The following is a 23,584-nucleotide window of genomic DNA, read 5'->3' on the forward strand; positions in this document are numbered from 1 at the left end:
AATGGAATGCTAAGAATTTTCATTCTGCCATTTTCCTAAGTGATTTGCTATGTGGTTAACTAAACATGAAAGTCTCTTTGCTGTGTGTGTAACTGCTCTACAACCCTTCTGATGAGTCAGTGAAGTGAGGAGGACACACTAGAGCACACCAGAGTCAACATTTGTCAGGCTCTCATTTAATTTCTCTCTCTCTCTCTCTCTCTCTCTCTCCCTCTCCCTCTCTCCCTCTCTCTCCTCTTCTCAGGACCACAGGCTAGAACTATTCTCATGCAGTCCAGTCTACCACAGGCCCAGCTGGCTACCATTTGGTGAGGGGGAATTACAATGCATTGCTCAGAAGTATTTGAAGGACTATATATAGAGTAGATTATATCCATCCATTATATTTTATATTGTAATGTCAGTTGCACTGCATGCTCCCGTTGACTTTATGAATCATTAAATTAATCTACATTTAAAGGATTATTTAAGAACATTAAACCACTTGAAGGGCCGTGGGGAAAATTGATGAATGCTTTTTTTTTTTCTTCAGAATAAACTAATGACATAATGTCTACTCTGAGATAATTTAGTTACAAAATGAATTTAGTCAAGGTCAGGGGTGGCACATCTTGCTGATTTATTTATACTCACCCCTTCTTTTTTTAGTCAGAGTGCCATTAGCACCAGAGTTAACAATCTAACCAGCAGCTAAGTAGCATATCACCAGACTTCTAACATTAGCCCAAGTCCTCAGGTAATAGGCAAGGCACATTTAAATGATGGTGTCTTACCCAAATGTTGTTGTTCTGCAATTTCTCCTCCATGATAGACTCCTGCTTTGCAAGACCTCGGTCAGCTCAGCAGCTTTTTACATCTGTTTTTTTCCCCCCTCTTGTGTGTGTGTGTGTGTGTGTCTATCTGTTCTTCATCTGCAGCCATGTATTTTTTTTCCTCTGTTGATAATGCTACTACATTACCTTTAAACAATAAAATGACATACTGCAGCTTTAAAACAAAAAGGGCAAAATGGTTATATATTAGTGTATGTAAATTAACTTTTTTTAACACTTAATTTTGTACCCTAACTGTGTGGTTGCTGTAGGAACCTATCGGACATTGACCAGGACGGAAAGCTCACAGCTGAGGAGTTCATTTTGGCTATGCACTTGATTGACATGGCCATGTCTGGCCTGCCCCTCCCACCTCTGCTGCCACCTGAACTTCTTCCCCCGACCTTCAGGTCAGAGTCATCACCTGAAAGGAACACATCATTTTACATGTAAATAACAAATTTAGACATGTTTGAGAATTTAAAGGCTTCTCTGTATGTGTTCTTTAGACAAACAGTATGGTTTGAATTAAAATCTGAGAATGTATATTTAACAAAAACAGTATCTGTAGTGGTTCCTTGGTTGATATTTTTTAGGTTATTGTGGTCTGTAGATTATGCAAAGCTATAAAATAAGTAATTTTATAATTTATTATGATGTTAGTGATGTTATGTTGTTTTAATTGGTGTGTGTGGGTGTGTGTGTGTGTGTGTGTGTGTGTGTGTGTGGGTAGGAGGGTGCGTTCTGGAAGTGGTGTCAGTATGACCAGCATACATCCTACAGATCAGCGAGTCCAGGAAGAGTCTGCAGAAGAAGAAGAGAAAGAGCCAGATAAAAAGCTTCCAGGTCATCACCTGTCCTTTCAAACATACAGGGTTGCATATCTCTAATATGACCCCTATGCATATCATGCATATTGATATATCTGTACATATTTTTAGAAGGTAAAAGTGTACATTGATATTTAAATTACACATGCAGAGATACTTTAAGGTTAAGCAATATGAACATTACAGTTTATCTATTTAAAAAAAGTCATGGTCTCCCTAAACCACTTTCCCATCGCTCTCTTCTCTACAGTCACTTTTGAGGACAAGAAGCGGGAGAACTTTGAGCGAGGCAACCTGGAGCTGGAGAAGCGGCGACAGGCCCTGCTGGAGCAGCAGCGTAAGGAGCAGGAGCGTCTAGCGGCTCTCGAGCGCGAGGAGCAGGAACGCAAGGAGCGAGAACGCCAGGAGCAGGAGCGGCGTCGACAACAGGAGCTTGAGAAGCAGCTGGAAAAGCAACGGGAGCTGGAGAGACAGCGTGAAGAGGAGCGGCGCAAGGAGATCGAGAGGAGAGAGGTGAGCAGTGGGTACTGTGTGTACAGTAGCTGGACAGAAGGGAAGTAGGTCTTCTGTTTTAGGGTGATTCTTGTTAATTCTTTCTGATGCTGTTCCTCTTGGCAGGTTAAAGAAATACTCAGACAAATAATCTCCAAGCATCAGTATGTGTAAAAATGTTCTGGTAATGCTTCAGGGTCTTTGTATTGGACTGATTAAACAGAAAATTAACATGACTTCCTATTTTCTTAAATAAGAACAGTACTGAAACAGTAGATGACAACATACTGTGAGAAACAATAACAAATTGCCTATTCATTGTTAGTTTTGAGAACTTTGTGCTACTGTTGAAGTATTTACAATTACACTGTACTTTCCTGCATTCCTGCAGTGGTTACGGCATATTTTCTTAAGAGGTGTCAGAAAGAACTGTGTCTCCAATGGCATGACTTTGACATGTATCCATGTGCAGTCAGACTGAAACTAAGCTCCTTCCCTCAGTAAGAGTAATCACATCCCTGAAAGAATCAATCACACAGACTTAACTATTGTAAGTGGGTTTTGAGTAAACAGGTTGTCAGTTCTGTTCTCAGAAGAGAGGAAACGAGTCACTTCATGTCTGTGGTATTCATACAGGCAATAGAGATGCACTTGATAAACATTAGGTTGAAAAAAACATTGCCATACTCCATATCATGAGGTCAGTGCAGTTGTTTTTATATGTGTAGGCCGCAAAGCGGGAACTGGAGCGGCAGCGGCAGCTGGAGTGGGAGAGGAACCGCAGACAGGAGCTACTGACACAGAGAAACCGGGAACAGGAGAACATAGTCCTGCTCAAAGCGCGCAAGAAAACCCTGGAGTTTGAACTGGAGGCTTTGGTAATGTCACACACAACCCCTTACACACACACACCATTAACTGATTTAAAGGTGTGTGTAAGGGTTAATTGATTCTTATTTTCTATTCTTTTGAAGGTTTGGATCAGAGGGAATGTTGAATGATGTTTTCATCTTTTCATTCTCTCTCTCTCTCTTTCTCTCTCTCTCTCTCTCTCTCTGTGTCTCTCTCTCTTTCTCTCTCTGTCTCTTTAGAATGATAAGAAGTCTCAGCTGGAAGGGAAGCTGCAGGACATCCGTTTCCGTCTGTCCACTCAGAGGCAGGAGATTGAGAGCACTAATAAGACGCGGGAGCTCCGTATCGCTGAGATCACCACACTGCAGCAGCAGCTCCAGGTACCTCACTCCACCCAGGCCCCCAGCTTACTGTGCAAGCTACACTGCAGGCTTTCACCGTGGTGTTGTTTTTTTTGTGGGTTTAGTTTTGTCTGTTAGTAATGCACTTTTATGTATTTTTATTTTTTTCTTTCATGCTGCCAGACTGAGGCTTCAGAATTTCAATCCTATTGATTTCGATCTCTGCATGCTGGTTATGCTCCTTCCTCAACTACTCTCAAATATTCATGTTTCCTTTCTTTATGTCCTTTTCCTTTTCTCCTTTCTTCTGTTTCCTCCCCGTCTCTCTGTGTAGGAGTCTCAGCAATGGCTGGGGAGGCTGATTCCTGATAAACAGTGTCTGAATGATCAGCTGAAGCAGGTGCAGCAGAACAGCCTACATAGTAAGATCATTTAATTCCTCTTAATGTCTCAGAGGCATCTCTATCTGCTCTTATAAGTTGAAAAGTTCATAGTTAAAAGACTGATATCTGACCTATTGAGAACTATGACTTCAGTTAGGCAAAAGACCTTAAAGACCTTAGCTTTGAACGAACCTGAATATGGCAAGTGATTATTGTAAAAGCTTAATAGCAGAAGTCCAGTAGATTTATTTGTCGTAACAGTGTACGTGTGGGCGTTCTAGGGGACTCACTGTCCAACCTGCAGAAGGCTGTGGAGATGAAGGAGGCGACCAGACAGCAACTCCGCGAGCAGCTGGAAGCCGTGGAGAAAGAGACACGCTCCAAACTGCTGGAGATAGATGCGTTTAATGCACAGCTGAAGGTACACAGCACACACACACATTTACATAAATGTACAGATACCTGAATGGAGACAGACAGGCCTCCAAGATAACAGAGTTTAGGTGTATTGCTTACATTCTTTATTCTGTATTCCTCTGTTAATGCAGGTGTGTGTGAGAGAGGCTAAGGGATGAGTAATATGCAGCATTATGAGATACTGTCTATACAGACTTCTGACTTGAGACATTCTTCACAAGTTTATTAGAAATGTATTCCTCCTCAGAAAGATATTCAGCTGAAAAATTTATAGCATTTCTCATGCCAGAGTTTAGACTCTAATCCTGTGTCCACACTAGAAGGTGACAAGTCGTTCAAAGCTAAGCTTTTAAGGTCTTTTGTTTTTTTTTTTTTAGTAGTGTGTACTGTGAACATGTACTTTTTGATCTTTTAATAAATTTATAATAACCAAATTATTATCATTAAATGTCATCTATCATGTATAATTCTGCTATACTGTATGTTGGGAGGAAAAACGTCTTTATAAACCAAAGACATAGTTTAACTGTTTTTATTTGGCGATGATGAAGCTTGCGGAATTTCTGGTTTTACCTGCTGTGGAAAGAGGGCTGCAGTAGCATTTCTAACTTTATCCTCCATGTTTCTTAATACAAGCTTTATTGAAATTGACATTCATAGAAATTAAGCTTAAGTAGGAACTAAAAGTTCTGAGAACTGCCCACGGCAAGTAATTTACTGCAGATAGTTGGATTATGGCTTCGTTTGCATAAAGTTGCAAAAAAATCTCTGTGTGATTTGTTACTTTTTACTGACTTCTATAGAGAATGAATGATCCTTTATGTCACTTTCTAGTGTGAACGTAGAGTAGGAAAGATCAAGTAGGGTGAAAAACTGAACCCTCGTATTCCACTTACTCTATTTCACTGTTGCTCATTCTTTCTTGCTTCTTGGTCATCATCATCATCATCCTCCTCCTCCTCATCCTACGCTCATCCCGGCCTTATGCCACCCACCCTTACCCTGACTCGCCCTTATTATCCTGCCATGGTGGTACAGTCCTTGGGCTTGTTCTATCAGGTCCACACTGTCCGGATAGAGCGCCTTCGACTGGAACTACTACTTCAGGAGCAGAGAGGGCGACAGGTAGACAACCAGAACCGCTGCTACCCCAACCCCAAAAACTACCATCACCAAACTGTGCCCCAACCTCACCCCTTACTCACCGCAATGTGCTATCCGCTGCCCTCTACAGAACGGGTTGCAGTGCTGCATCGTCTCAGCATTCCTTGCTATGAGCCCTACTAAGCTAGTAATTTCACTGATCATCATCGGTGAAATCAAAAGCCCATGGTGCACAATAACCAAGAATATAAAAGATCAGCACGTCTGGGGTGCCGTAGCTGAGCTTCACTAAGCCAAATTATCACTTTATATTAGATTAAAATGAATAATCTCCAGTGACCTTACTCACTGTCCAGAGGTTTAGCATTTTTGCATTAAAATTTCAGATTACAGAAATGTTAACCTTTTTATTTCTTCACAATTTATTATTTTATTTTTTGGCTGGCTGTGTGTCTCTTACAGTCAGGGGGCTTAATGGACGAGGTGCTGCTGGACTGCCTTGCTGCTCTACTGTTTGAACCGTTTAAAATTTTCCCTTTAGCAGTTGAGCTGCAGAAATATAAACAACTCCCTAACCTTTTCCTTAGACATCCCACACACTGTTCCCCTCTCTTGTGTCTTCTTGCACCTCCCCCTCCAAATTCCTGAAGAAAGTGCTATGCACATGCTGTGCCATTCTTTTTTGTGTTTTACTGAGATACAGTCTGCTCCAAAATTATTGACATTGTCCAAGCGAATGGGCACGAATAATTGAAATAAAAAATTACACAAAATAATTAAACATTTTCCCTCAAACAACTGGATATTATCAGCATGTTTAGGGATAAGACAAAGCACCCGATGCCTACTGTAAAATGGTGGTGGGTCATTAATGCTTTGGGGCTGTTTGATGGTCTTATAAATTCTAAACCATAACCCTGCTGCCTCTGCCAGGAGGTTAAGACTTGGCTGTAAATGGATCTTTCAGTAAGACAGTCATTCCAAACCTCGATCTAAATCAACACCAATTGTTGTGAGACACAAAACTTTAAGCTACACTTTATATATAAAAAAAAAGTTAGAATACAGTGTATGGACAGTGTGTGTCTGTATGTTATATAATATATAGGGAATAAACTCTGAAACAGAGTTTGACGTTTGACATGGGATGTCAAATTAAAAACTCATATTTTCAAATATGAACAATGTGCAATATATGAACACAAACTTAGTGCCTGTTCTTTTAAACTTTCAGACAGGTGCAGAGAAGTGTGGGCAAACAGAGTTGAAGGTAGTGTCCTCTAAAATGTCCTCTGAGAATGTAGGCTGCACTCCTCAGCCCTATTCAAAACACCCAACCTCGGCTGCAACTTAGACTTTAGGATGCAACTAACGTTTGCAGCAGCCTCATGCATGAACCTGGTTGTCACTGGCTTTAGTTGTTTTTTTTTGCCCCTTCATTTCCTGTTTTCAATTAAGTTGCACTGATACAAATCATGGGTTTTAAGAGTGTTGTTTTGATTCTGCCTAAAGTATGACTTGGAGGCCTTTTCACTTAAATTGCAGATTTTTTTTTAGAAGCTTGTATTTCCAGAACAACAGCCAGCAAATTGATATTTTCGTTTTACTTTGGTTATTTAAACGTATTATAGCATTTTGTGGGGACAAAATATGAAGTATTTTTTTCTATAACCCACAAAAATGGCAGATAAACTAAACACTGAATAGTTCAGCAGAATTATAGCTATGTAGATGAACACAGTAAAATTGAAAAGTCAAGCTAAATCTAATGTGTGTGAAATTTAGCGCATGTATTTTTATGACTAATCTGGTTCATGAGTTCTAACCAATCACTCTCTGTGGCACAGGCTGTGTGTGTGTGTCTGTGTGTGTGTGTGTTTGCGTGCATGCATGTTTGGTTTAACATCAAAACCTCTTATTTTCTAACCTCAATGGCCATTATTAAAGTGTCTGTGACTTTATTTCTGTGAGTTTGCTTATGTGCGGAATTATTTTAATTAACAAGTATACTCTACAGGAGCTCCATTATGTAGTATAGTGTACAATGATTATATGTTCCATGCAAGAGTATTAAAAAAAGCTGAAAAGATAAATATTTAAAATGTCACCCAGAATATTTTGGGAAAGGTTGCAACAACAGGTCTTGGCAGTCGTAACTGGTAAATAGGTAGTAGTTTTTAGAAAGGAATTACCCTAGGTGCAACCATGGCTATGGGAAAATGTTAGGAGACAAAAACATTTCCTTGTTGTTTGGTGAAATATTGATGGTTTCTTAAAGTTGAGGGGTCAAAGTATGTTACAGACAGAAGAAAGAGAGAATTGTTAGCCAGAATTCAGTCACAGCAACATCCAATGGGTTTTTCCAGGCCGCCACATAAATATGATGTACTAAATAGCTAATGTTTAAAGCAGTTACCATAGAAATGCTCTTGTCCTGTGGCGTTCTTAAATTTACGCCTGATAAGACACAACTGACTAGACGACTAGACAAAAGGCCCATTAGTGTCTCTTGGTCTTGACCGATATAATCTACTTCCCTCAAATTCTTAAGTACATAACTGTGATTGGCATGTGGCGAAAAAAACCTGAGCTGTATTCAGCTGCATTGTGTATTCCTTTCTTCTTACAGTGACAGAAACAGAGAATGAACTATAGTGTAAAAAGCACTAATACATATCAGGTGAAGGGGTTTGTGAATAATTTAAAGGGATTTGAATGAGCAGTGCCTGCAGGGTTCAGTTGCAGATATGTTAAGTTTGCTTGTTTGTGTTAGAAAGAAGAAACCTCCCAGTGCCTCCTTGCACTCCACTTTACCTGCTCTCTTTCTGCTATATCATTATGATTTTGCAGGAACTCAGGGAGATCCACAACAAGCAGCAGCGGCTAAAGCAAAAGGAGTTGCAGCCTCCACTGGACGCCAAACCTGCAGAGCTGCAGGAGAGCAGGTGTGTGCGTGAGCGTGTGCGAGTGTGTGCGAATGAGTGTGCGAGTGTGTGCGAATGAGTGTGCGAGTGTGTGCGAATGAGTGTGCGAGTGTTTGCTAAGGAGTGCACGCGTGTGCAAATGAGTGTGCGACCCTGTCACCACTTTCTGCTCCTCCAGAATTATGGGTTCTGATGACAGCGTGTCTCCTGCCTGGCGGGACTCTACGTTAGCGAAGGACCCCACACCGCCAGCCTCCGAACCCTGGGTCAGCCACCTGGGAGAGGAAGAGAGCCAAAGCTCTAGAGGAGATGTGCAGGACAAATTGTCCAAGCTGTTCCTGCAGCAGCCAGAGCCAAACAAACAGCTGGGGCAATCACCCTGGCCCACAGGAGGTGAGGAGAGCACAGCAAGGGCAGATTATATGTTTATGATTGGGTGTTGATCTTTTTTTTTTTTTTTTTTTTAAATGGATTGGTGCATGGGGTAAATGAATTATAAGTTGGGATGGATTAGAGGAGAAAATAAATGGAATATTGGGATGAGTGGATGAATAATTTATCTGAAATACTGATTTATTTGTTGGATGAATGGAAATGAAATTCTGAAATGAAAGAATAAATAAAATGTGATGGATGTGTGAAGTGGATGCATGGATGAAGGGAATGTTGAGAGAGATGAATGAGTGGAATGTTGTGATGAATGAATAGAATGTTGAAATGGAAGGATGGATGGATGAAAGAATTGTGTGTATTTTGGAATGCTGGGGTGGACGAATGGGTGGAATGGTATGATGGACAGATAGAATATCGGGATAGATGGATGAAAGAATGCACTGTTGTGATAGATGAATGAGTGAATGAATGGAATGTTGAAATGGAAGGACGAATGAATTTTTGTAATGGATGGATTGGCTGATGGATGGATGAATGTACGGAATATTGGGATGGATGGATGAAATGTTGGGATAGAACTAGCAGGCTGAGAACATGTGTGTACAAAATGTTTTTTTTTTTTGTTTGTTTTTTAACTAATGGTGTGGACTGACTGACGGACGGATGGATGAATTGTTTGAATGGATGTAATCTTAAAGTGGTTGGACGTATGGGTACATAGAATGTTTGAGGTGATGGGTGAATGGAGGAATGGTGAGATAAATGGATGGCTGGATGGATGAAAGCTTTGTTTGAATGGATAAAATTATTGGAAAGGTCAGATAGACGGAATGTTGGGATGATCAGTGGTCAATGGAAGCTTCAGACCTGCAGATGGAATGCTGGAATGGACAGATAGAGTGGTGGGATGGGCAGATGGAGGGATGAATCAATGGAAGGTTGACATAAATGGATAAATGGTGGGGTACATAAATAGAGAGATGAATGAGGAGTGAAACAGAAACTTGTATTTAGAGACCGTGTCCTAATGCATATTGCGCAATCTGACTTAATGACAGATCTTTTCACTAAATGACCCATCTTCTGTGCGTGTGTGTGTGTGTGTTTCAGATAAGGTGTCCATGTCTGGTTTTAACCAGGAGAAGGTAAGAGTGGTGTACTACAGAGCACTTTACCCTTTCGAGGCCCGCAGTCATGATGAGATCAGCATCCAGCCTGGAGACATAGTCATGGTAAGTAAATGATGCCGTGTTCGTGATCAGCAATGATCACTGTAATGACCGCAGCTGCCATTTTTAAAAAATGTATTTATTTATTGTATTATTTTGGGGGCCATATCTCTAACCTCAACTTTAAAGGAATAGTATGGTGAAAAAATCAAATGGCTACATTGTGGATAGGTGGAATTTTTTTCCAGTAAAAGCATACCTCTGTTTATGGGGATTAACCTTTGACCTCTCTCTCGTATCTGTGCTCCCTGTTGGTGAAGGTGAAAGGGGAGTGGGTAAGTCCTGGTCAACTGCTCTCCCCTCCACCAGTTTCCATCTTTTATTTACACTCTGCCACGCCTCAACTCAAACCATCACCTCCATCTTTTTTTCATGAATCAAAATTCATCACTGCTGTCCACAGAAAAAAAAATTATACATACATAAACATCAAAGACAGCTGGGTTTTCTTTTGACACAGACTATTTAAAACACTTTCCAACTCAGTTATTCATTAATTGCGTGGCGGAGTAGTTGTGTTTGTGTCTGTCATCGTTGTATTATTATAATTTTTTATGTATTATTTTATTGACATCATCAGGACTGTGCATGCATGTGTGTGATTGCATTTGCTTTTTATCCGCTGACTCAGAAGTTGAACCATTAGGCTTGTGCGATATAATGAAGACATGATATTTCAATGACAGCTGTCTAAATGTTGGGCACATACTGATATGAAAATGTCATTATCCTTGAGGAAAATAATGTGATGGAAACCAACTCTGTTCATTTAAATAATTAAAACTGAGTGGCCTGATTTAAGTTTGTAGTGTCGCTTGTTTGTCAGTCTTAGCATCAAGATAATATTAAAAATTTATTCTTTTCTTGAAAAGATACTCAATACAATGAAAGCTGTTAAACTAGCTATAAATTTTGCTTTAATGATCAAATGTGTACACAGCAGTGAACATTCGCCTTCACTGAAGGAAGACGTTTTGCATTTTGAAACCAAAGAATTTCTCTTTAAAGTGTAACTGTATTACATTATCATTATTTTCAACATTGTCATACTGTGATTAATACCAGGGGTCAGCTCCATTCACATAAAGCAAACATGGAGGAGCTCATCTTTCTTATGCCTCCCTAGTTTAACCCCAAGGTGTAATACCTCAATAAAAAATGCCATATTAAATCCTTAGTTAATTTATATTTGTTTGACTGATGCTTTAGAAGCCAACAGGTGAAGCCATTGCTATAAGACGTCCCAGTCACGTATTTGTGGATGGTTATACAATGACATTTAACAGTGCCACTTAGTCCCCTATTTTTTTTTATAGGACTGTTTTGTTTTTAGACATTTAAAATGGCTAACTGAAAATTTTTGATCAATCAGAATCAGGGAAAAATGAATATCGCACAAGCCTTTATGGCCATGCATCGTGGCTGCAACTGTGATGCTGGACTCATTTGTTAATAGCTTCCTGATCGTCTGTACTTTTGATCGAGTCATACTTTTAGACCAAGACTGCTGTTCAGTTCAACTTAAGTTACAAAAGCTGAGTTTAGCCTGTTGACCTGATGATAATCTTAGTAAAGTTGTGAATCGTCACATTTTTGTAACCTGTCCCTCAGGTGGACGAATCTCAGACGGGCGAACCTGGCTGGTTAGGAGGAGAGATCAAAGGAAAGACCGGCTGGTTTCCTGCTAACTATGCAGAGAAGATTCCAGAATCTGAAGTCCCTCTCAATCTGAGAGGCAGCGCCTTCGCCTCCAAGCTGAGTACACAGATCACCCCCACCCCCACCTCGACCACGCCCACAGCCATGCAGCCTGTCACCACAGAGACAGTGGCGGCTGCTCCGCCCCCTACAGCTCCAGCTGCTCCAGCCGCTGCCTCCTCGTCCTCATCTGCTTCTAGTAACTGGGCAGATTTCAGCACTACGTGAGCTTGCACCGCTACTGACATTTCGAAAAAATAATTGAATCACTAATACATATCACATTGTATTAGCGTTGTACGTGATCATTGATAATTCTTCCCATGTTGTCCTATAGATGGCCAACGAACTCTGTGGTGGAGAAGCAGGATGCTGACGGTTGGGAGGCATGGCCAACCCAACCAACGCAGCCCTCTCTTTCTGTACCAACTGGAGGGCAAGGCCGACAACGCTCAGCCTTCACTCCTGCCACTCTCTCTGGCTCCTCCCCCTCACCTGTGCTTGGACAGGTGGGATTTGACATTCAGCTTTTACCGATTTAGCTGCTTATGATTTATTTCAGTACACATTTTTTTTTTTTATCCTACTTGTGCGCACATCCTTCTTATGATCTACATTTAATTTTAAATAAACGAACAATTCTGAAACGTTAGTTTATGATAAATTTATGCTATTGCCTCCTTGTGACACACCTTTTATTGTTTATGCATTGAACTCTTAGTGTATCACTGCAGTTACTCTTCATTGTGTCTGTGTCAGTATAACATTGTGTGGGTTTGCCTGTTAAACCTCTCTTTCTTGCTCTCAGGGGGAGAAGGTGGAGGGGATGCAGGCACAGGCTCTGTACCCGTGGCGAGCGAAGAAGGATAACCACTTGAATTTCAACAAGAGTGACGTAATCACCGTACTGGAGCAGCAGGATATGTGGTGGTTCGGCGAAGTGCAGGGCCAGAGAGGCTGGTTCCCCAAATCTTACGTCAAACTCATTTCTGGACCCGTGCGCAAGTCGATGAGGTGTGGGGATTAAGCACTATGCGGATTCATATGTGAGGATTAAAAGTAGAAGTAAAATAACTACCAAAAGGCCTTGTGCCTAGGAGATTATTTAGAGGTGATAGATGGTTATCAGCAAGTGATTAAAGGGAAAATAAATAAGTTAATTATATAACCAATACGGAAACCAACAAGGCTGACAGGAAATGCCAGTGTGTGTTTGCCACTCTGATTGCGTGAACTGTATGTCCTAATGATCAGTATGCGTTTTGTTTCAGCATTGAGTCAGGATCCTCCGATAGTCCACCCACCATAAAGAGGCCCAGCCCTACTCCTAACAAACCCATGGAGCTTGGCGAAGGTAAGCTTACACACTCACAGTGTACAGAAGCAATTCACACACTCGTGCCATAGATCTCACACTAATGGTGCTAAAAGAATTTCAGAGCACTGAGACCTGTTACTACAGCTTGGTCAAATCCCACTGGTGCTCCAAAACAGAACAAATAGAGGAGTGAGAACTCTGATCTCTGTGGTGTTCACTCAGTGTTACCCAGGGTGGATAAATCATGAATTCGTTAGCTAGCCCACTGGAGAAGTAAATGCTCTCAGTCTCATGTTTTGGCTGGATTAATGATCTGCTTGTCCTGGCACCAGAGCTAGTGATTACTGCGTGACTTCTTATCTAGTTTAATGATTCAGTGCACACACACCCAGATTTAACAATAAAAGATTTTTATGTGTATTCTCAGAGTACATAGCGATGTACACATATGAAAGCAGCGAGCAGGGTGACCTGACCTTCCAGCAGGGTGATGTCATCACAGTGCTGAAGAAAGAGGGAGACTGGTGGACGGGAACAGTAGGAGGCAAGACGGGTGTTTTCCCTTCCAATTACGTCAAGCCCAAGGACTCTGAGGTGAGACTGTCCACTCTCCGGAAGGCTTTATTAAATACTGTAGCACATCACTGATCAGTCTGGAGCTGAATGCTGATTAAATTGCATATGAAATGGAAACTGAACTGAATTTATAAGTAAATGTAAAATGAGTTATAACCTTTCATTTGATGAAAAAGAATCAAAGAGGGTTTCATAAAAAAAAAAAATGAAACACATTTATCATAATGTTCTGTCCTTATCATTCATGACACAGACCTTGTAATGGTGATGTAACTAGTATTATGTAAGTATTATGTGATAAAGAAAACTAATGAAAAAGCATCCAAGTTTAAAACATAATTTATACCATAACACTGTTGAATACTTGATTCTGATTGGTCAGAAGTTTGTCTTATTAACTTTAAAAGAGAAAAAAAGAGAGGCTGCTGTTTATAGCTGTAATGTTCCACAACATTAGATGTAACTATAAATGGATAGAAAGTGTTTCGTGCCATTATTTAATAAATTAAAAATAGTAATCGTTGGCAAATTGCTGAGAAGTCAAGAGAAATTATACAACAGTTAGTTCCAGTCGGCTGATTTGATTGGACGAATGGTGTTCCAAGAGTGCTTATATTTAGTGTAACCCCACTGGGACGTTTCACTGTGTGTATCCCTCCCACTTGTCAGTGTTTGCCACATAAAATTCCAAGTCTAGCAGCAGTCCCACTGAAACTGTTACTACAGTCAAGTTAGCTACATCAGCGGACATGGCAAACAATACATTTTTCATGAATATAACTTTTGACTTAAAATATGAAAGCTCATCAGATGAAGATGAAAAGGAAGAAGGGAAGTCAGTTTCACCAGATGCACCTTTAACGGGAATGTACTAATCAACGAGCTGGCTAGCCGACAGGCTGCGATGTGTGTGTGGCTTCTTCAGGATCAGTTTCTGCTAGCGGAGCAGAAATAAACAAAACATTTGGCCAAATCCCAAATGTCACTTACTACACCAAACCAAATCACAGCAGTGTCGATATTCGGTATAACCGCACAATTGCGATATTGTTGAATTACACTTCGGGACATGCTGTTATAGGAAAATATCACCTTTGGGGTGGTAACTAACTGAGATTCACCTCTGGCTGCATCGCACCAACCCATCTTTGATTATTTTTCTATAACAGCACTTCCTGTCAAGTTTTATTCCTTAGTTAATCGTTAGAAAAATGATTCAATTTATTATTTTATCATTAATAAGTAATTGTTATTTCACCTTGTTTATCATTTGCCATATATAATTTTGTCACACTCAAGTTATAAAAGCCTCTGTCACTGCTTCTTCAGGGCCTGGGGCCTGCTGGGAAATCTGGAAGTTTGGGAAAGAAACCAGGTGAGTGTTCCACAGGTGGATGCTAATAAAACAGGCCATGTTTTTTGCAATTATCACCAGGTTGTATCTGTCTGAACACTATCCTTTTTTTGAGCTAAAGAAATTGCTTCTGCCTCCTTTTCTGCAGAGATCGCTCAGGTGATTGCCCCCTACACTGCCACTGGGTTAGAGCAGCTGACTCTAGCACCTGGCCAGCTCATCCTCATCCGCAAGAAGAACCCCGGGGGCTGGTGGGAGGGAGAACTACAGGTCTGGAAATAAATAAATATATACACACATATCATTTTAACTGTAAGTCCATGTGTGCACACACATTTCTGTCTCTGTCTCTCTCTTTCATGGTGTATATCTGCTTGCAAATTTTATTAGCGTGTGCCCCCACACGGCATCTCTCTGCTCTCTATTTACAACAGTTTATGGCTGTTGTTATGGTCGTAAAGAAAAGAACATCACACTATATCAAACATGTTTGGGGAAGTAAGTTGCGTACTGTGTGTTATTTCATATTTCTATTTAATGCCATATAAAATTGTCATATTACAATGACATTAGAGTACAGTAAACTAGCTGTGAACTAGGCAGGTGAGCCTATTTTACTGAATCTTATTGTGCACAGCAATGCACTTGGCTAGCTAGCACGCTTTATCTCATTAGCAGACTTAATATGATTTCAAGTTATAATGCCTAGTTATTATTTCAGGTAATACAATGATAATGAGGAGGACCATCATATAATCATTAAATCCTCCCGCTTAGAAGACATCTGCGCTTACCCGATTGGCTAAATGCAATGTCACAAGCACACTCACACAGTCATTTGCATAAAATTGAGCACTCCTGAACTTTTGCCGGCACGCAGCACTGTGGTGCCGTGCTGAGAACTTGCAAGTGGATACATACAGTAAGTTGGCAACCAAATGCCTCTTACCGCTGCGGGGACTGCCGCCGCCATGGCACACACAAACTTCACATACGTGAATCTTGTTCGCAAAATCACCGCCAGGTGGCGCAAAGGGACACATTGCTTGTAAATGTCTTGTTTGTATTAAACCACAATTGCAGCTGTACGTCAATCGATGTGTATCAGCACGGGGGTGCATTTGTTTGCATTTTTGTTCTGTGATTTCACCGGATCAGAGAGCGGGCGAGAAGTGCAGTACATGAGCTGTCTGCGCGAGAGAACGTTACTGGCACTGATGACGACCGCAGCAAAAACTGCAAAACATTAAAAATGTTTAGAATGTTATAAATGATACAAAAATTATGATTTTTTTTTTTTTAAAAAAGAAAAACCTTAAAAATCAGGTTTTAAATTCATTTGGCAAATTCTATTTCTGTCTTTCTTTTATACTTTTGGGAGAGAGGGAGAGAGAGATAGAGAGATAGAGAGAGAGATAGAGAGAGAGATAGAGCGAGAGAGTGAGCATTCTGACTCATCTGACCATTTAGACCTTTTTCCAACATTAACTGTTGATGAATCATATAAACATTGAGTAAGCACGCCTTAATAGATGTGTTTCATACTCAGTTATTCTTTTTGCCTGGGGTTGTTTATTTCTGACAGTAAACGTCTTTGGTTATACAAACTTTCCCAGCCAAGATAATCTGTCTAAAGCCTGGTCAAACTTGCTTTTCAAAAAGCTTGAAACAAACATCTGGAAACCGGCAATGTTCATAGTTTTTCAGAATAGTAGGTGCAGGGTATCAAACTGGAGATAAAAGCAAAAATTTTTTTTTTTGTTGCGGGTTCAAGGAAAAGGGCAGCACAGTTTTGTTCCTTTAGCTGTAGTGTGACTGTCATGTGTCTTAGAATTGATTTAAAATTGATGTCTTGCATTTTTTCCTCATTTAAACCTAGGCCAGAGGAAAGAAGCGTCAGATTGGCTGGTTCCCAGCTAATTATGTGAAACTCTTAAGCCCAAGCACCAGTAAGACCACACCCACTGAACCAACTCCACCCAAACTGCCTACACCAAATGCAGGTACATACATCACTCACAAACTTAACTTTGCAATTTTTTTGGGTCCAAGCACCGAAGGTTTATTTTGCAGCCAAAACCATTAAGAGTATAGACACAACGCTTATGTAGATGCTGTATCTCAGCCACTATTCCGAAAATGAAATGACCAAATTTCACCCCTTGTTGGCACGATAATGTAGTGGTTTGCAAACAACAAAATTACAGCGTGAGACTATAAAAAAATCTGAATAAAAATGCTTGGGCCCCGCAGGTCGCAGTGTTTGGTTATATTATTCAATTCACTCACTGCAGAAACTGTAGGTAAGTCTGTTTAAAACCTTTTAAACCCGATGTGTTGAAAGCAGTTTCACACATTCTAAGCTTATTTTGTCGGGCTAATAAACTTTATTTGATATACATTGGTGATATTACTTATACAGCAGTGAACACATTTATATTAATCAAACTATTTACACATTATATGGCATTACTGGCTCCATTTATTATGTTTCCTTGTTTGGCACTGGACTTTGGTTGATTATAAATGCTTTTGAAGGAGTTTTACTCAATGCTCAATGCTGAAAGAAAACTATAATAGAAAAAAATGAATGAGAAAACAGCCGCAAGCAGTTTGTAAACCACAGCCACGTGTCCAGCAGGTTTGCAAGAATTCTGTATTAGGACAGATAAATCATTCATTTTTAGAGTTTTACCACAGTAGAAACAGGATTAAAAAATTTCTCCTGTTTCTCATCTCTAGCCTACTGGTAAACCTCCCACCACTATCTGCCCTGTAATACTGTACTTTCACCAAGCTTTATTTTCAGTCATCTCTCATCATGTCAGGTAGATTAGTGGGTTTGTGTAAGATAGACATGGGAAGTCAGTGTGGAAATGAAACAGTCTCTGTCTCCTGGACAAGCCCCCGTCTTCGACTCATGTCTAAGGCCAACCCCCAGTTTTTTTTTTGTAAAATACTCTAGTGACTAAAGATTGCTTTTGTTTAAAGTCAGAAGTGATCAGAATAAGATTGTTGATCAGAGGTTTGTGTTACATTTGTCATGGAATTCATTGGAGTTGCTCTTTAAAATGTGTGTTATTTGTGTGTTCAGTGTGCCAGGTGATCGGCATGTACGACTACACGGCTCAGAACGATGACGAGTTGCCCTTTGGGAAGGGACAGATCATCAACGTGCTGAGCAGGGAGGATCCTGATTGGTGGAAAGGCGAGCTGAACGGTTCCATCGGTCTTTTCCCTTCCAACTATGTGAAACTGACCACCGACACAGACCCCAGCCAGCAATGTGAGTATGAATAAATGCTCTTTCTTTTTCTTCTACTTTTTCTGTTTTCTTTCTCTCTCTAGTTATCGATGGCTTTGTTCTCACAGCAGGGCGAATCGGTTTTATTTTTAATTACACGTGACCAAACCAGATTTGTTTGTTCGAACCGTAGTCCCATTTGCTCGCATATCCATGTTGGTTGTTATAATAATGACAGGCACGCGTAAGCTGATTAGTCTAGAGCAGACAAAAGTTAGTTGGCTAGCTAGTAGCATGGTGATAATGTTATGCTCAGTTATGCTACTGAAAGTATTCGGTGTACAAAAAGTGAAAAACTTTTATTCAAATAAAGAGCAAGGTCACGACGCTCCTGACCTGCCAAAATTATTGGCACCTTTCATAATAATGAGCAAAAGTGATTGTATAAAATAAACACCACATACAATAAATTTTCCACTTTTTCCAGAAATGATTTATCTTTTTTTTTCCTGGCAAAAAAAATTTTTCATTGGAACTACTTTTTTAATTACAGGATTTTCTCTCAAAAATGTGTCAACATTAATGCCATCTGAAGTATTTTAGATAAATGCAAACAAATTGACACCCAGGAACTGTAATTTTTTTAAAACCATGTGGCGTTATACACATCTCTCTGAAAAAATCCCTTCATCAGTTACCACGGGAGGGGAAAAAAAACAACTTTCAACACAAAAGAGACAGATTACTGTTGACCTACACACAGCAGGTAATGGATAAAAAAATAACGGCTAAAAAAATGCCATTAAGCACAATTACGGCCAGAATAAAGGTTTCACATATCTGGAACTGTTGGCGATTTGTCAGGAGTTGGCCCCATGAGCACACTGATCCACCACTTAGTGAGGATGATGGAGAATGAAGGAAAAAAGAAACAAAGGGCACAGTTGTTTTTTTTTTTTTTTTTTTTTTTTTTTTTTTTTTTTTTTTTTTATTCTAGTGGTTATCAAGTTTCATAATCAGCTGTTGAACACTTTCATAACAACAAGCAGTTTGTATATGTTGCAAGAAGAAGCACTTCCTGATGGCATCTCACAATTGTGTCTGAACTTCAACAAGTGTCATGAGAACTACAATTACTGTCATGTGACCAGAAAGAAATGTTTTAATCATGCACACCTGTTTCAAACATTCATTAAGGGTGCCAATAATTCTGTAGGGCACTGTGTTTATTGTTATATTTTTTTTCTAACATTGAGACGCTCCAAGCACAAAGTCAAAGGGAAAAACAAAAAATCTGATTAAAAAATATAGCGACTCGGACTGCAGAAAATATTCCCTATGCCAAACTATCAGATTTAAGCTCTCTGTATGAACACAGCCATTACCTCTCTGTCTCTTTCATGCTCTGTCCCTCTAAAACTTTCACACACTAATTCTCTCTATCCTGCCCACTGTAAACACTGACAACTTGTGACTCGCGACATTTTGGTGATGTTTGAAATATAAACTCTGGGAAAAAAAAAAAAAAAAAAGAATTATAAATTAATTTGGATGATGCAGTTCTACCAAAGGACGTAAGACCTTATTAATAATGTTTAAGAACTCTTTAAGGAATGTTTTTAATGCAATTCCAAGCATTATGGTTTAATAGGTTTAAGGAATTACTCAGACCTACTCTGACTTTCATAGAGGGTTGGTTTAAGTTTTTGCCCATGTCTAATCCTCTACCCCGACCACACTAACACCGCTCCCCCTGTCTCCAGCATCCCCTCACTTGCATGTCGTATAGTGTAAAAGTGCAGTCTCTCTTTGTCTCTCTGTCTCTCTTTCTCTTTAAGTCTTCACACCTGCATGTTGTGTCGTCTTGTAAGACCTCCTGTGTTCATTCTTAGTCTTCCAAGCTTGTACTGTTTGCACATTGTGGATATCTTTTCATTCTTTTGTTTATTTCTTCATTTATTTTTAAACTTGATTTCTCTTTTTTTGTTTATTTTTTTACTCCGTTTTTTTGCTTATGTGCTGTGTTTTCCTCTTTCTAGGACTCTTATGTTGCCCATTTCCCACTCAGCCTTGAAAGTCCTCAAAGCGACCCACTATCCCCTATACACTGCCCAGCGGGATGATGGGAGATGGAGCCCCCTCACATTGGTCATGTGACTGCCCCTCTCAGCTGGCTTTGTGGCCAGAAGAAACGAATCCCGAATACTGCAGAAAGCGCAGTTGTTAAGCTCAGTATTCAGAAACTAGACACATGCAAAAGAAAAAAAAATTACCAAGCAGCATTCTCTGCGTTTAAACAGAATGCTTAATAATAATTTAAAAAAAAAACATATTCTTTAACACTGAATAAATTAACAACATTGACTTATACATGGACTATAACCATATGTATGGTTGCTGGATAGTGGGTCCTTTTGTGGCTTTCTGTGATCTTATTCTGTAGCTTCGCTAGTGCAATTAAAATAACAACCATTTGGCGTTAGGCTCTTCCCACCATTTGATGTAAAGCTCCGCCCACTCACTAACAGTTGCCTTTTTGCTCCTTCCAAGCCCCACCCCCTGACCCCTCATTGGACCCACAGCACCACAGAAAGACCCACTATTCATGTCCGGTGACCTGGTAAACATATACGTATGTGTCATAACTGACCTGTGTCTTATCATACCTGTCATACAAACTCTTGTGGTTTACGACACCACATATTTGACTGATTTTTTTTTTTTTTTTTTTTTTTTTTTTTTTTTTTTTCTTTATGGTAAATATGTATTTCTTTTCCTTTCATTCATATGTTTGTGAAAATATTCACTGTTTGATCAAAGTGAGTAAAACTCTGATAAAACACAACAGGACCTGGGTCCTGGTCATGAAAATGGACCTCATGGCTGTTGTGTGTATTATTAATAAAAGGCGTAGGTGCTGTCAGTGATTTGATGGGCAGGATGGGACTTCTCCATTCATCCAGTCACATAAGTCTGTGTCTTTGTTTGTCACATGTTCATACCCCAACATTGGATGAGTAGGTCTTGTTTGCGTGCTTGCTCGTTAGTTGTTTTGTGTGTGTGTGTCTTCACTGTTTTGTTCAGTTGATTTGTTTCACAGTGTTTGTGTGACAGGGTTGATAAAATGGTGTTACAAACCAAATACTGCACAACTGCCGCTTAGGGAGAATGGTACAGCAAATGGTAGTGTTTATGTTATACTCACACACACTCACACACAAACTTTATGTTGGATATGTAAAGACTGCAGTCTCCCATTGAGGCTTCAACATGTTAATTTCCTGTATAATTGTTTCGCAGTGTAGATTGAATAGTTTTGTATCTATAATTTCCTCTATGTTTATATACACTTGATTTTTGAAATTATTTTTGGATCGTCAAGGTCAGGTTGGAGAGTGTGTGAAGTTGCTTAAACAGCTACGTTCTATTTTTATAACAATCGGAAATTGTAATTCATAGCATTTTAAAAGCGTGCAGGTTAGAATGTGTGCTTTCCCTTTTTAAATATAAAAGTAGCTAGAAATGATATGTAAGTCACCAAACTCTATGAAATGAACATTCTTATGAAGTTTGAACCCTATCATCAGAAAAACAAGTGAACAAATAATGATAATGTAACACTTACTAATCACAAATGGTAATGAATTAAAAATGTTTACAGCTGATAAAAGGAGTATAATGGTAAGAGCAAGTCCTTAGGCTTGTAAACCGGTGTTTCTTTTTTTTTTCCTGCTTGTTATGAAAGGCATGACATTAATTTATGCTTAAACTTTATTGTACTGGTTGTACCATATCAACTATGATTTTGTTGCTTGTTTTATATCACACAGCAGTATTGTAATATCTTCTAAAGTGAATGAACTGAAAATGTAATTTCTGTTATCAGCCTAATGGGATGTCATTTTATTTCCCCCATATCCTCATTGTTTTCTCAGTGTAAAAGTATTAAAGTGTGCTGCTTACTATAGACTCTTTGGACTGTCCATCATGTCCTTAATCTCGATTCAACTCGGAGCATTTATTTTGTTTTGTTTGGTTTTGTTTTGGGTTTTTTTTGGTACACCTGAGTGGACATGGACTCTGGAAGCACAACAGGCTTCTCATACGATTTCACTATCTGTCATACTGTATATGTACATGAAATCCATTACAGTTTTTTTTTTTTCTGCTTTGGTTTGGATACTCAGACAATAAATCCAAAACCGTTGCACTTGGTTAATGCAGCATTTTATGAAAGAAGTAAATAAAATGAATGTACACCTGAAAATCATATCCGATCCTTAGCTTTAATAAAAGTGGCATGTTATGTTTATAGAAAATAACGTGTAACCATTAAAGAACTCCATGGCAATGGTGCACTTGTGTACTTTCTTTATTCTACTTTAACTGTGGTGTTTAATTCACAGCATGTGCTCTGTTGTATATCTCTATTAATTATATTGTAAGCACTTATATAATTTTGTATTTCACCTTTAAACCATGTAATACATGTGTATTATTGCTGTATCTGAATGGGAGTAAGAACTGGGAGCTAAATATTTGCTCAGTGTACATTTTGAATTCAGTCTAGCATGAGTTCTAACATATAAGTTTTCAGTACAGTACACAGAGGAGATGACAGTAGTGACCTTTACCCTGTCTGCAGGGTGTGCTGACCTCCACCTGCTGGATATGTTGACCCCGATGGAGAGGAAAAGGCAAGGTTACATCCACGAGCTCATTGTCACCGAGGAGAACTACGTCAACGACCTGCAGTTAGTCACTGAGGTAAGATCAGAAACGGTTTTGTGGATTGTGTGCAGAGCTTTGATGCTGAAAGTTATGCAAATGAGCTTGTAAACTCTTAATAACTCAGGTAGACTTGGATATAGACAAGGTTCTCCATCGCTGTTCACTAATTACACCCTAAACTATAGTTGAAAAGACATCCCATTTAATTCACATTACTGAAAACGTTTCCAAATGTATGGCATCCATCATCATAATTACAGTGCTTAGAAGGAAACAACTGTATTCTTATTCCACATACTACAGATTCTCTTTATAACCCCACCCCCGAGTTTCTCCTAAAATTTGGTCACTTGCCAATACCCACTCATCAGCCAGCTCTCCCCATCATGCAACAGCTACCAACCGTGGAGGGTGAACCGTGCTACCTCCGAGACATGTGAAGCCAACCAAACACATCTTTTGAATTGCTGCTCATGCTGCGTCACATGGCAGTGTAACACACTCAGAGGAAAGCGCTATCTGCCCTCTTCCTCATACACAAGCTCATGGACACCTGCGATTGGCTGGAGCCACTGTCATTACAGGGTAGCGAGATGAACGCCATCCTTCCCTTCCCTCCTAGAAAACTTGACCAGTTTACTCCCATGGCTTTTAGCCCCAAGTGTCTGTGGCATCGTCAGGATTCAACTCGCAGTCTCCTGACAATTAGGCGAACCCTTTTCTGTTGTGCCACTCTTACAAGAGCTCTTATTTTTTATTGCCCTAACACTGTTTAGGAATATAATCAATCTGAACCACACTCAAACAGCATTTCAGTGAGAATTAAGGAATCTAGTTTTGGTTCTGATAAATTTTTACAAAACTGTATATTTGAAGTTTAAAGATT

At 39.6% G+C, this 23,584-nt stretch overlaps 1 protein-coding gene across 9 annotated transcripts in view; it reads left to right on the forward strand.

The window, feature by feature from the left end:
- Positions 1-23,584, forward strand: part of itsn1 (intersectin 1 (SH3 domain protein)) — a 53,408-nt gene that overhangs the window by 21,544 nt on the left and 8,280 nt on the right. For 2 of the 9 annotated variants that reach the window (XM_026931744.3, XM_034300002.2), the window contains 24 exons: positions 245-308; positions 1,085-1,261; positions 1,546-1,658; positions 1,893-2,155; positions 2,863-3,012; positions 3,226-3,366; positions 3,662-3,749; positions 3,992-4,131; positions 5,166-5,252; positions 6,466-6,501; positions 8,082-8,176; positions 8,334-8,548; positions 9,659-9,780; positions 10,038-10,052; positions 11,389-11,699; positions 11,813-11,984; positions 12,284-12,489; positions 12,747-12,829; positions 13,221-13,387; positions 14,699-14,744; positions 14,872-14,993; positions 16,603-16,726; positions 17,818-18,009; positions 22,613-22,734. In XM_026931744.3, the coding sequence (XP_026787545.1) occupies positions 245-308; positions 1,085-1,261; positions 1,546-1,658; positions 1,893-2,155; positions 2,863-3,012; positions 3,226-3,366; positions 3,662-3,749; positions 3,992-4,131; positions 5,166-5,252; positions 6,466-6,501; positions 8,082-8,176; positions 8,334-8,548; positions 9,659-9,780; positions 10,038-10,052; positions 11,389-11,699; positions 11,813-11,984; positions 12,284-12,489; positions 12,747-12,829; positions 13,221-13,387; positions 14,699-14,744; positions 14,872-14,993; positions 16,603-16,726; positions 17,818-18,009; positions 22,613-22,734 (3,251 nt within the window). The remainder of the gene's footprint in view (positions 1-244; positions 309-1,084; positions 1,262-1,545; positions 1,659-1,892; positions 2,156-2,862; positions 3,013-3,225; positions 3,367-3,661; positions 3,750-3,991; positions 4,132-5,165; positions 5,253-6,465; positions 6,502-8,081; positions 8,177-8,333; positions 8,549-9,658; positions 9,781-10,037; positions 10,053-11,388; positions 11,700-11,812; positions 11,985-12,283; positions 12,490-12,746; positions 12,830-13,220; positions 13,388-14,698; positions 14,745-14,871; positions 14,994-16,602; positions 16,727-17,817; positions 18,010-22,612; positions 22,735-23,584) is intronic. The other 7 variants (XM_034300004.2, XM_034300003.2, XM_053230183.1 and 4 more) reach the window with 7 other exon arrangements.

The sequence above is a fragment of the Pangasianodon hypophthalmus genome, chromosome 26 (assembly GCF_027358585.1).
Source record: "Pangasianodon hypophthalmus isolate fPanHyp1 chromosome 26, fPanHyp1.pri, whole genome shotgun sequence".
Lineage (NCBI taxonomy): Eukaryota > Metazoa > Chordata > Actinopteri > Siluriformes > Pangasiidae > Pangasianodon > Pangasianodon hypophthalmus.